The following is a 14,167-nucleotide window of genomic DNA, read 5'->3' as shown; positions in this document are numbered from 1 at the left end:
CCAGAAATGACACAGGGAGTTGATCAGATAGAGCCAGAAAGCCAGAAATGTCTCAGAAAGTTAACCAGATGAAGCCACAGAGTCCAAGAGTGACTCAGGAGATGTCCAGGGTCTCCCCAGATAAGAAACATCAGAAGCACAGGCACAGCACAGCCCATGTCCTCATTGCACCAATCAGAACAAGCCCAGAGGCTGAGCTGTCAATCAAGGACTTCTCTGCCCTGCCCAAACCACATAAAAGAAGCCTCAGAATGAGCAGCTGGGCTTGTCTTGCCTTAGGCAGGTTAGTCTGTGCAGAGTGCATTAAAACTGACTTTGCTTTCTTGACTTTGGTTTCTCACGTCACTATACCTGACTTCCCTGTGACACCGAGCCGAGTTCCATCCTCCCTAATGCAAGAATCCTCAAGCAATCAAAGGGCGCTACGTGAAGTAAAGACCCTAGACTGGGATCTCGGATGCACAAGTATGTCTGTGGAACAGAGAGACTGTGTGAGACTTGGGGGTCCAAGCAATTGCTTCCTGACAACATTGCCTCGGGGGCCTGAGAAGTCACCAGCAGAAGGAAAGTTCTGGCTCTTAGCAAGGCAGGGCTCTCCTAGAAGGCATGGAGGGAGGGAGTGCTGAGGTGCCCATCTTAAGTGGCTTACAGGCTTCAGCAAGGAGGTCAAAACATGAGTGGACTACCTCAAAAAAGAATTCCCTCAAATTTTGGAGGTTTGCAGCTGAAATCTGGTGGCCCGCAGGCAAGATGAGGGCCCCTGCAATTTAGGGAATCCCTGGGGACCTCACTGGTACTCCCTAGCAGAAAAAGCCTGGGATATCTGGTCATTAATGGAAGGGATTAATATTATGACAAAGCTTGACTTAGGCATCTCTCGTCGTCATTGTCCCTTTGAGTTCAGAGCACCTGAACCACGCTCAGGTTCCACCTCTTCCACTCTCATCCTCTCCTCCACCCCCAGGTAAATCCCTGCTCAGATCTGCTTTCTCCCTGGAGACCTATGACGAAAGGCTCTGAGTATGTAGGTGGGATTCAGCACATGTAGACATAAAAGAGAAGGTAACAAAGGGCTGAGCCATTCAGAGTTCAAGTTGATGAGGAGGGACCTGTCCGTTTTTGCCAAATAACTACTTAGTGGCAACATTCCTGCCTCAAGGGTGGGAGCGATATGGTTGTAAATGAATATGAGTCAATTTCTGGGCAGCTTCACCAGCATTGGATATTAACATTTAATTTTTTTTTTTTTTAGTCCTTTTAGAATATGTAAATTGTCATCTTCAGACTGCTTTCATTTACATTTCTTTGATATCTAGAGAGAATTAACATTTTCCCACTGTTTCTGTCTACTAATTGTATTTCCCTCATGGGAATGGTCTTGTCTTTTACCTATTTATCTCTCGGGATCTTGACATTTATTTTACAAATTTGAATTAGCTATTTGTGATAGATCTTAATTCTTTGCAACACTTGATAGAAATAGTTTCCCTCCTTAAAAAAGTCTTCAGTAATGCTAATTTTATAGTGCAATCATTAAAATTGCTACAAAGCTGAGAAAGTTAAAATTTCCCCAGAGAGGTGATAAACACTTCTCTCAAATTTTTGCCAGTGCTTCTATAATTAGATTTTATATTTAAATCTTCAATCAAGCAAAGCCTATTTTGGTGAATGTTTTCATTTTAGTAACTTTTGCTATTATAAAATCAATAAGTGTTTATTATTGAAAAACAGGATAATGAAGAGAAAAAGGAAACATGGTGAGGGGACCATAATTCCACCACTCAGAGATGACCACTGTTGACATTTTGGTGTGGATACCTTCCAAATTATTTTTCCTGTCTATATCTATTTTAGACATACAACTGTAAATATACTGTACAAGCTCTTTGATAACCTGTCTTAACCACATATTAGTGACATATTTCAGTGGCACTAAATATTATTTTAAAACATTATTTGAAATAGAGTATTGCATTCTATAGGTGTGCCAAATGACTCGACTCCCCATTCTCATCAACTTTAATGTAGCTAAGGTATCACTGTTACAAACAACGCTGCTATAAACATGCTTAAGCGTAAATCTTGGTTCCACGTTTCTGATCCCTTCCTTTGCTTACATTTTTTGAAGTAGAATTGCTGAGAAAAAGGTTGTAATATATGTGTATATGTATGCATATTTTTCCTTTTCCCATACACTGCCACATTAAGTACATTTATGAAATTTTGAGTTCCCATCAACAGTGAATGAATGTGCTCTTCCCTCCCCCCACCCTTCCTCCTCATTAACATCAGCTATTTATCTTCTTGCCATTTCATGCCAAACTGAGAAGTCAAAATGGTATGTGGATATTTTAATTTTTTTTTACCAGTGAGTTAAAGTTGAATTTACCACCACCCTCATTTTTATTGGATAGTTTCTTTCTTTATGAATTACCTATTAATGATTAGATATTTTGTATGCTAGCTTATAATTACATTTTTACATATTTTTTAAATTGGGGCACTCATTTAAAAAAAGCCGTAGTGATTTCAAGCACACAGTATAAAAAATATTTATGAATACCACCCTGCTACTCAGATCCATCAGTTCCTAACATTTTATCATATGTTTCCTATTTTTGTTAAGAAATTAAATACCTATATGCCTGTATAACCTCTTCCCAAATCTAATATCATTTTTCCTTTCTCAGAGGCAAACCTATCCTGAGTTTGGTGCCTATCATTCTCATTTATGAATATGTTTGCAACATATGTAGGTAGCTATAAAATATATATCATTATTATGTAGGTTTACAAATTTTTATACTCTACTTATTTATCTGTAAAGAACTTATTTTTTCACTCAGCATTATATTTTTGAGATTTATCTTTGTTGACAAAACTGCTATAAATGGTCCCACTGCACAAGCATCTCACAATTTGATGGATGTCTGTGTGGTTTACTCTTTCATTTGTTTGTGTTTTGCTATTACAGACAATGTGGTAATGGATTTGCATTGTTCACAAGGGAGAGCTTCTAGAATTCACTCCTAGAAGTGAAATTAGTGGGTTGCAAGACAAGGTCTCTTCAGTATTGCTAGATGTTGACAATTTATTCTCCAAAATGGGTACACCAGTGAACACATTATCAAAAAGTGAATGCTTCTCCAATTCTTCCATATTATCACAAACACTTGACAGAATCAGATTATTTCATTTTCACTAGTTTGATGGATGTAAAATGGTATCTTGTTTTAATCTTCACCTTTCTGATTACTGGTAAGGATGATTATCCTTTTATGCATGTCGTCGGGCATTCAAATTTCTTCTGCTATAAATTGCTTGTTCATATCTTTTGCCCATCTTCCTATTAGTTCATTAGTGTTTTTCTCCCTGATTTTAACTCTCTGTGGTTATATGTGTTGCAAATATCTTTTCCCAGTTTGCATCTTCTCTTTGCACATTGCCCACAGTATTTTTTGTTTAATAGAGTTTTAAAGTTTCATGTAGTCAGCTTCATCCATCTTCCCTTGAGGAACATCCCTAGAAGAGGCAAATTTTTACCTTTACCCTGTTATGTTTTTTTTTGGCTGGACCTGAGATTTAAATTGACATAAGACAGACCAACAGGAGAAAAGCATACAAATTTATGTAAATTTCACATGACATAGGTGTCCTCATAAGGGCATGAAGACCCAAATAAATGGTGATATGTACATGCTTTATACTGGGTTGAACAATGAGAGGCTTTTTCTTGTGTGTGGGAAAGTAACTACATTATGTGGGGAGGCTAAAGGGAGATAAGAATTATTTTAACAAGGTCTGGCTGCATACAATTCTCTCGGCTTTTATTCCCCATTGAAGAATGTTTCTTTTCCCTGGGTACTGGGAGGGCATCTTTCACATGAGAAATTATATCTCCTGTTTCAGGAAGAAAAGGGGGAGATTAGATTCTTGTATTTGCTGTTTTTCAAGTGCCTTTGGCTCAAAATAATCCTTTTGCCAAAGTGGTATATTTTGGGATAGTATAATCTGTCACCCTCCAATCCTTACTGTCTTCATTTCTTCAAGTTTTCTTTTAAGTCTCACCAAAAAAAAGAACAATTCTTTTGTAAAAAGTATTCTGTGATTTGTTGTAATCTTTCAGTATTCCTAGAATTTTCCTTTATTGATCACCATGCTTTCTTGTTACAGCTGCATTCTGTGTCTGCATTCAGTTAAAAAAGATTTTTTTTGCCTATGTTCTTTGGGCCTGACATGATGAAGTAATTAATACATTTTAGCAAATATATGCACAAGCCATTCCTGCCTTTCATGCCCTTAGCAGACATTGCTAATTGACTGCATTCATTTCCTCATTCATATGCCTATATATTCATTTATTTACCTATCCAACAACTATTTTTGGAAAATCCACTGTGTGGCTGAGCCTGGTTGTAAGCCTTTCAAACCACTTTTATTGGAATTGGCTTGTGCACATGTGCCATCCTAAGATGTGTTTGTGTGTGTGTGAGCACATGTGGTATTTTTCACAGATTTATAGATGAGTATTCTTACCTCTTAGAACAGATTGGGTATTGCATCTTGTTTTTCCATGATTTGGAACTGATTACATAATATGAAAGAATATGTTTCTTGAATATTTAGAAATATTATTTAGTAAATTTGTTTAGGCCATATTTTTGGGGGGTGGTTAAGGTGTTTCTTTATTATCTTCCTCAAGGTCCTTCTCCTTCACCATTATGTTCATGTTCTCTCCATCTTGTTTTTGTCAGTTTTATAGTTTACATTTTGTATTGTCCATTTGGTTGAACATTTCAAGTTGATTATCACAAATTTGTGCATTGCAATCATATTTTAGCCTTTAAAATCCTTTATTTCAATTGTTAAATCACTAGTCTTACTTTTTATTTTGTTGATTTATACCTTTTCTTTTATTTATTACATTTCCAAGGAATTTAATCTATCTTATTTTCTCAGGGATGACCATTTAAATGTATTATTTCTACTGAATTTGTGTTTTCCAAAATTTTTTCTGTCCTTCTTTTCTACTATTTTCTTTCTATTTTACCTTATGTTGACTCTCTTCTTTTTACAAAAGTTTAAGTCAAATGCTTAGTTTCCTTACTTCATATTTCTTGAGTGCATCTATTATACCTTTACCTCTGAGCCCTGATTTGTTCAACCCCCCTCCTTCCACTTTTTATAGGCAGTGTTTTCAATTTTACAATATTCCAAAAGATAGTATCACGTTCTTAATTTCCTAACTTGACCCTCTTGCTTAAGATGATTTCTCTTGCTGTCATTTAGAAGTTGTTACCCATTTATTTGTTTCTTGTTGTATATCTTTATTTTTATATAATTTTAAACTTACAGAAATGTTAAAAGACTAGTAGGAAGACCTACTCTGTATCCTTTATCCAAAGCCACAGTTTGTTCATATTTTGTTCATTTATACTTCTCCCTGTTTGCTTTATCACTCATTCTCTCTATATATAAATTTTTCATACCATTTGAGAATAAGTTGCAGATGTACAGCCATGTGTACCTAAATGCTTCAACATATATTTCCTGAGACAAACGTTCTTTCTTATAAAAAATCAAGGAACTTAACAGTTAAGAAAATTGGTCAACTTCATATTGATACAGTATGATTATCCAATTCCATAGTCCATATTCAAATTGTCTGTTTTCCCAATATTGTGTTTTATATCTATAATATATGTATGCACTGTAGCACATATTATATAATACATATTTAAGCAAACAAATGTATGTAATCTAAATTTAATTTATGATTAATTTATATTTAAATTTGAAATTGATATTTTATTTTATTTATAATGTATATTGTATATGTACTGTGTATGGATGTGTGTGTGTATGTGTGTGTGTATATAGAGAGAGATTCAGAGTATTCTAGAATTACAAAAAGGATGATGACAGTGGTAACAACTGAAATGCATGCATGTTTATGGCAACCACCACCTATATGGCACACAATATATTAATATTTATTTTCTTCCTGTGCTCTGCTCTAAAGAAGTTCATATTTATTATTTATTGTGCACTTACTGCATATTCATAGTAGAAAAGTAAAGCAGAATAACCAAAACTGCCAGAACTCTCAGGGTATAGAGATAACTACTATTTAGATGTATATTTTCTAGACTTTTGCTTCCAATTAACAGAAATTCTGGCCTATTTTTCTAGCTAAATATAATATGAGTACATTAAAAATATGGCAACACACGGTATGATGTAGGGTTTTACCCTTGTTTTAAGTCTTAGTTTTACTCTACATACTTTAGAGCTAATATTCATAACTTTGCAAAATAGATCCATGTTTTTAAAGAAGACCTCTTCAGAGAATTTTGAAAGGTTCAGTAAATTGCCTAGGGCACATACCAATAAGGGTGGGGTTATAATCCAAACACTGGATTGTCTGTCATAGATTCAATCACTATTTTTTTCATTTTTTAAATTTACATCAACATTTAGTTTCATTGTCTTTTGTTGAAAAAATATATTTATAAAACATATCTATTTTCCTTTTGATTCATTTTTGGGAACTTATTTGAGAGCTAGTGTATATTTACCAATACCCTATACATTGAAAAAAATATATAGTCTATGTTGTTATTGGGTTCAATATGTCTTCTGGTTCTAACATATTAATTGTATAGTATTCATAATTTCTATGTTCTTTTTCAAATATATATCTATTTTTGTCACATCTTTAATGTCTTCTAAATTTTTGGCTATTTAAATTTGTCTATGTTATTTTTGAGATTGTCTAATTTTTGTCTTAGCCAGAGAATGAATTAACAATCCCTGTTACAATGGTTTTATTTATTTATTCTATTTCTTTTTGCATTTCTAACTTTGTTAATGCATGTCTTCTTCACTGTTGATTTTTATATTTTTCATTATAATCAGGCAACTGCCTGTACCCTCCCTCCACCTTTTTGCCTGCAAAAATTTCTTTTACATGGGATCAATTTGACCAACTACTTTCTTTTTCTTGTATGAATTTCCTTGATAAAGCTTTTTTATTTTTGGCATTGCTGTGTGTCTTTTTGCTTTGCATACCCATCTTTAAGCTCCAAATGCATTGTTGGGTCTATATTTTAATCTAATATGGGAATTTGTCTTTCAAGAAGTAAATGGCCTAAATGTATGGGCTCCTTTGGAATGCAGACAGTATAGTGATATGAGAGAGGCTCTCAGCTTCTAACTGTGGACTGTGTCTGCAAGTTGGTAACTGTGAGGAATCTACTAGTTTCCTTATCTGTAAATCATGTTAATAAGAGTACCAACCTCATGGAATTGTTGCAAAGGTTAAAGGAGCTCAAGAACATTCTGGAATAGAAGCACATTAATGCATGTTAAATATTTGTAAAGTGTAGTTGTCATTATTTGCTACTGCAGATGTCATGCCTGTAAAAATCATTCAAAGCCAAGATTCTTGGTAATAGCATATAAAGCAAGTTCTTAAAACAAAGATCTATGTTCAAAATGGAGGATATCAGCTCCATACTTTTCTCGAACCATGTCTCAAATTTCTCTCTGAGATAATGAGAATAACTTACAATAAAATTGCTGAGAAGCGGTGGGCCAGTGCCCCTTAGGTGTTCTCTGCTTCCAGTTCGACTTGTCCGTCTCTTCTTCTCGTTGCAGTGTGGAGTTTCACAGCTTGACTTGAATTCAGCCCTGTCAGGAATCACTGCCTTGCTTTCCATTTAATTATTTAAGTGTTTAGGTTGTACAAATAAGTTGTTTGCTCCCATGACGGGTACTGAAGCTGCAGGCTTAGCTGACCTCGGCTCTTCTCATCAATCACGGCAAAACTGAAACAGAAAAACAAGCGATGATGGATTTTCTACTTCCTGGATCATGTCACTTGTCCATCCAATGGAAGCCGTCTGGTGGGCAGCCAGACCGGAGGACCGAATGCTCTGCCGTGGGTCTCCTCCAGCCCCTGCACAGCGGGAACCTCGGCATCAGTTAAAGCTGGTAGGAATTAGTGCTGCATTCTTACTCACTTCTGCTCCTCAGGGCTAAAGAGGGACAGAGAGGAAAGCTAAAAAAGTCTGAGGTTTAAACTAGAGTCCACTTTCAACTTCCTAAAATGTTCTTGCTATTTTAGGATCTGGACAGCCTTAAATCAGACAATGCTATGTCACCAAACTGAGTAATAAATATCCTGTAACATTATAATCTGATAGACTTCAGAATAATACAGTTTATTTTTAGTTAAATGAGCTTCAAATCTCTGATGGCTTCTATTTGATCAGAGGGAGATATACCTCCACTTCCCACCTGGTGCAACAGAGCGGTTTTCTTAAACTTCTCTGATAATAATCATCATCTCATCTCTTGTTGGACCTAAGTTCCCGAGTCCCTCCCAGGAGATTCTGGTTCAGTGCATATGGATAGGGCCTCAGAGGTGTGTTCTTAACAGGAGAAAAGCTTGGGAAATATTGGAGTAGACTGAGGCAATAGTTTGGCTTTAGAATCAGGCAGATCTGGTCTTACTCCTGGGTCCTTCACTTACTAGTTCAGTGGTCTTGCACAGATTAGTTACCCTTCCTTAAGGCTCATCTGAAAAAAAGCGAAGATAAAAACATTTACTTCAGTGTAGTGGAGAGGATTAAAAGAACTAAAGACTTTATAGCATTCACTTTTCGGGGTGCTGCTAAATCAGTTCTACACAGATTAATTTGATTAGCTGTGAACGTATTTAGCACACACAAACTAATGGTTTCTTTTTTGTTAACCTTTTCTTCTCCATTTATTCAGAAGATATTTGTAAAGCTTTTATTGTGCGCAAGAAACTGGGATTCCCAGGACGCACTAGGCACTTCCCTAAAGGTATGGCATGTCCTCATGGCCCACCCTAGGCTTTTGAAGGGACTGCCCAAATTTCTTATGTGAGTGACATCATGTAGCAGGCCCCTAATTATTAAGGAGGCTTCCTGAGGTTAGGAGTGTCATATCCTTACCCCTCCCTTGTACCAGAAATTCCAGTTTTCTTGAATCCAATCATATATATATACATATGGTTTTTTTCCCTGTGTGTTGAGACAATTGCCCCAGCACTGTTGTCTGCCTCATTCATTTCAAACAGAGGTACTTCTCGACATAATGAAGGCCTGTGTACAAACAATGGTGCCCAGTGCATTGATTGAGCTATTACTGACATATAACGTATGTAAGGTTAAAGTGTACAATGTGATATAGAGATACATGTATGTATTGCAAAGTGATTATCACAGACATTTCTATCCCTTCACATAATTATGATTTTGTGTGTGTATGTGGTGATAGCATTTAAGATCTACTCTCTTAAAAATTTTCAAGTATATAATACAGTATTGTGAATTACAGTTACCATGTTGCACATTACATCCCCAGATCTTATTTATCTTATAGCTGGAAGTTTGTTCTCTTTGACCAAAATCTACAAATATGGAACACTTCATGAATTTACATGTCATCCTTGAGCAAGGGTCATGCTAATTTTCTCTGTATTGTTCCAATTTTAGTATATTTGCTGCTGAGGCACCACATCTATATTTTTTTCTTCAACATCAAGTATACATTTAAATTATTCCATATGATTTTTACACAAAATATGTTCTACATGCGTTGCACTATGCAATTTTCCTTTCCTGGCCAGAAAACCCTTTGTACTTTTTTTCTTTCATCCTATAAGCAAGAATCCAGTGGATTTCTGAGGAATATACTTATACTTTATTTATATCTAGCCCTGCTTCAAAAGGATCTAAGGCACTTTTAAAAGATACAAACAATGCAAGACTAATTAATAAGAAAATTTAGGTAGGGAAGATAAGGCTGGGAAAAAGAAGGTGAATTCATGAATGAGGTCGCCCAACATACGCATGTTGTACTGTTCTTTTTGTTTCCCAGTCGTGGGCCAGGGATTTGCTCTGAACTCTCAGGCCAACATTGCAAACCCTCTGCAGACAGAAGAGGATGGATGATCCTCAAGTCAAATTATCAGGATGACCACCTACATGAACCTTGAAAATTGTTTTAACTTTTCCCCTGTCCAAGATGTTAGGTCCTAATCAACACTAGGGTCATTACGAATCTACAGAAGGATCATGGAATACTGTGGAAAACTATGTGCTCGCCAGCATTCCAGCAAACAGAGAATGGATCAGGGAATAAGGAGGCTTCAAGCATCAGCCAGTCCCCTGGTCCAGAAGCCATAACCATGGCAACAGGAGTGATGGCGGCTCTACTCTTCCCAGCAATGACACTCATAAGAGGTACCACATTTCTGGGCTAGGCTCTTGGTGAGGGAATGTAATTTTTATGCATAATCACTGGGAGAAAATAAACAGCCTCTTTCACGTTAACCTTGCAAACCCAAATCCACAAAGTAAAGGCAAATGTCCAGTCGCATAGCCTGGCTAAGGCCAGGTGTGAGTGTTGTACAGGAAACCTGGGGACCGCCTCAGATTTGCCTCTTATTCTCTTTACTTTCTAGTAACAGGGCTGCACAGGATTTTCCATAGGAAAAGCCCAGAGGAGGCTCATTGCTTTTGAAGCCAGCACTGTTGTCTGCCTCATTCATTTCAAACAGAGGTACTTCTCGACGCGATGAAGGCCTGTGTACAAACAACGGTGCCCAGTGCATTCTCTTGCCTTCTGCTGTGATGTGGTAGCTTTTGATTCTGCACAGAAGCTGCGTTGTTTCAGAGACTGATTGATGGTTCTTCTGAATGGAGGAGGCAAGGCAACAAGAACAAATGAGCAGAGCTCTGGCGAGGCCAGGTACTTTAAGAGAACGGGCTTGAAAGCCCTTAAAATAAAATGTAAACACAAGCCTCCACGAAAGTAAAGAACTCTGAAAGGCAGTGAGCTGTTTCTGGTTGATGGTTTGTAGTTCTTCAGGATCTCCACATGTTTGTGCAAACACCTATAAGCTCCTTGGAGATACCTGACTTGGGATTTTGGAGTTTTTGGTGGAGTGAAAAAAAAGTTAAATCCAAAGAAATATCGCAAAGCAGGAAAAACTAATTGAAACAGGCGGTCTGAGCTGAGTTTAAGTCTCCGAAACAGAAAACAATGTGTCAAAAGAGCTGGTAATGAGCTCTGCCAATGTCTCTGTAGAGGGGAGGGCATGTGACGTCTTTAGAAAGACGTGGAAAGGCTTGCAAAGGCTCTTTATAAACACCAAGGGCAGTACTAGGGCCTGCTCTGTAAGTCATAACAGATGGGTCTACTTGTCCTGTAAGCCGTTGTCTTTCCCTTTTGTTCAATAGTTGGAAACAAAGCAGTTAAAAATCAACATGAGAAATCCAGCCACATCAAAGGTTTTTATACAGAAACTGTATCAAACCCCCTGTCAGTGGGCATTCCTCATGGCTCTGCACAGGGAGCGTGTTGCTGGCTGTGGGCATGATGGGGGTGGGGTGGTGAGTTTGGAAGGTGGGGAAAGTTAAATGAAGCAGGAATCTTTGTCCTGGTCAGTGGTTCTTATATACCAGGTTCTAATAATAACTATAATGTCCACTAACTAGTATTCCTCTGTGTAACTAAATTAAAGGTTACTATCTCAATTTCACAGGAAAAAAAGTAATCAAATCAGACACTCTCACTTGCCCACCCAGCAGCCATTCTCCCCTTTAAGGTTTTGCTTGCAGAGCTGGTTCTGCCTGGGAGCCCTCCTGCCCTTACTGTGACTCAGGGAGGGGTAACCCTATCCTGAACTCCATGAATAAATCCTGACGCTCTTTTTTTTTTAATGGAGACTAAGGCAGGCAGAATTTTAAGATGGCTCCCATAATCTCCACCCTCTGGTGTTACTCACTCCCACCATGAATTCGCGGTTTTGTGGTCATGGCAAAAGCAGTTCACGTGGGTGGGCCTACTCTAGTACCCGGGCCCTTTAAAAGCAGAGCGTGTCCTTTGGCTGGTGGCAGAAGGGCAAGTCAGAGAGACTGGAAGTCTGAGAAGGAGTCAGTGCACCACTGCCAGTGTTGAAAATGGAGGGTGCCACGTGCAAGGATGGGGAGTGGCCCTCGGAGCTGAGAGTGATCCCTGGTGGGCGGCCAGCAAGGAACTGAGTTCTGCCACCCATCTGGATGAGTTTGGAAGCAAATTCTTCCTGAGAGCTCCAGATGAGGGGTCAGCCCGGCTAACTTCTTGATTTTAGCCTTGTAAGCACCTAAGCAGAGAACCCACACGAGACTTCCCAGACTTCTAACCTATAGAGCTGTGAGAAAATAAATGGATATTATATTAAGCTGCTAAGCCTGCATTTATTTCTAACACAGCAATGGAAAACTAATAAAGCAACCTATAGGTAGGGTCAAGAATCCATATTTCTGCTCGGAAGGAATTGGTTTTCGGCTCTGACCCAGTTCAGGAACCAGAAAGTTACCTGTGGCGAAGACTGATGATTAGCTCTTCAGTAGCCGCTCCCAGCTTTCCCCTTATGCCCCCGTCCCCACTCCACGCAAGTCACAGATGCCAGATTCTTGTCCTCCCAGCCACCGTTGCTTCTGGGTGATGTGTGGCCTGGATCAGCCTTTGGGAAGAGTCCTGTGAGAATGTGAGACTAGAGCTGTAGCAGCCGTTTTATAGCCATGAGGTGACAAGCCGAAGGATGGCAGAGTGAAAAGCAAGAGCTTGGATCTTTCAATGCATTTTTTTCTTTCACGAAAATTTTGAGCTAAGATGCCAGCTCTGATCTTGTCTACCTTCACATCTCTTGATATGTAACAGAACTGTCTTTATTGCTTAAGTCACTCTTAGTTGGATTTTCTGTTGCTTGTACCGAACTTATCTTTACTGATTTGTTACTTTTCCTATTGAAACTGTGTAGTAGGAGCAGCATGGCCCTCTGAGGTACAGTGAGTGTAGAGGTTGAAGGCCAGCCTTTTGGTACAGGTAGGACAGGGTCCCTAGATGACCAGGAGCATGAGGGACAAGTATTCTCTGAGATTCCTTCCCAATGCAGAAAAGTGTATGTGGCCATGGACCTGTGCTGTGTACTACGTGTTAGTCATATGACCTTGGACCATTCATCTAACCTTGGTGAGCCTCAGTTTATTCATCTACAAAGTGGTGTAAACAGCACCTTATATCTCTTGGTTTTATGAGGATCAGATTCGATTGTGTATGTGAATTCGTTTTGGATACTTTAAAGGCCAGCTCTGGTGTAGTGCCAGAGCCTCACTTGGTTCCTGGCACACAATAGATACACTCAATAAATATTTGGTGGGTCCATGTGCCATGCCTTTTTGTGCATATCAGGGTTGTTGGCATTGGATCATGAGCTTGGCAATTGGGCTGTTGCCTGGCTAATTGCTCCATAGAGCCCCTACTCCAGACAGAACCTAGGGGAAGATTTTATTAAAGGCTTTCTTCTTGGCAGTGATGTATTAGGCACCGCAGGCTGGATGCAGAATTCAACTTTTGTTTCCCATGTATTTTCCACTAACTATGCTGTGATGAGGTGTCTATTTTGATCAGGGACACTGTCAGTTACTCCTCTCCCATCTTGACTTTCTCTATGACTGAGGGTGTAAAGACATCTGTTGGCTTTAACCTGTCACTCCTGTGTGAGGTGGTCTGGCTCCAACCGACAGGGCTGTGTCCAGGGCAGGCTGGCCCCCTGTGAACTCCCAGGCTGCTGAATCAGTCATCGGCCAGGTGACAGGTGGTGCCTTGAAGGCGCTGCGGAGCAAGAGGAGACAGTCACGCCTGGCCCTTTAAAGCTTCCCTATGCCAGACTGACCAAGAAACTATTTGCCTCCTCAGGCTTGCCCCCTATAACATCAGCTACCTGCCCCGCTCCTCACCCACGTGTCATGTTCCACGCATCCACTCCTGGGTCTCATCGCTCCTCAGCTTCTCCCCTCTGGACTCTCAGGACAGCTCCTGGACGCTGATTCCCTGACACGGAGCTCTCCCTGGCACACTGGTTGTGAAACACGCAGAAGCACCACTGAGCGCTGACAGGCTGGCCTCTGAGAAACACCCATTTCAGGTTGCTCCCCGAAAGGAATTACATTGGAGGAAGACAGGAAGATCAGTTGCTTGGGAGCTAAAAAGCATCAGACTAGTGAGACTGGAGATTCTGCAGTTTAGTGAGTAGTGGGGAACTTGAACATAGTATTTAAGTACCAAAATGTAGGTGGTGTAACAC

The 14,167-nt window shown here is 39.0% G+C and overlaps 1 protein-coding gene and 1 non-coding gene across 3 annotated transcripts in view; both read right to left on the bottom strand.

Moving 5' to 3' along the window:
* LIPC (lipase C, hepatic type) overlaps positions 1-8,036 on the bottom strand; it is a 144,035-nt gene extending 135,999 nt beyond the window's left edge. Inside the window, exon 1 of one of the 2 annotated variants that reach the window (XM_036903015.2) lies at positions 7,572-8,036. In XM_036903015.2, coding sequence (XP_036758910.1) covers positions 7,572-7,721 — 150 coding nt within the window. In that variant the 5' untranslated portion in view covers positions 7,722-8,036. The remainder of the gene's footprint in view (positions 1-7,571) is intronic. The other variant, XM_036903014.2, reaches the window with a different exon arrangement.
* Positions 8,037-9,444: 1,408 nt separating this feature from the next.
* Positions 9,445-9,547, bottom strand: LOC118921359 (U6 spliceosomal RNA). Its single transcript, XR_005028311.2, has one exon. It is a non-coding gene; the product is annotated as a U6 spliceosomal RNA (small nuclear RNA).
* Positions 9,548-14,167: the final 4,620 nt, after the last annotated feature.

Source organism: Manis pentadactyla, chromosome 11 (genome assembly GCF_030020395.1).
Source record: "Manis pentadactyla isolate mManPen7 chromosome 11, mManPen7.hap1, whole genome shotgun sequence".
NCBI lineage: Eukaryota > Metazoa > Chordata > Mammalia > Pholidota > Manidae > Manis > Manis pentadactyla.
This window is presented reverse-complemented; position numbering and strand designations above follow the sequence as displayed.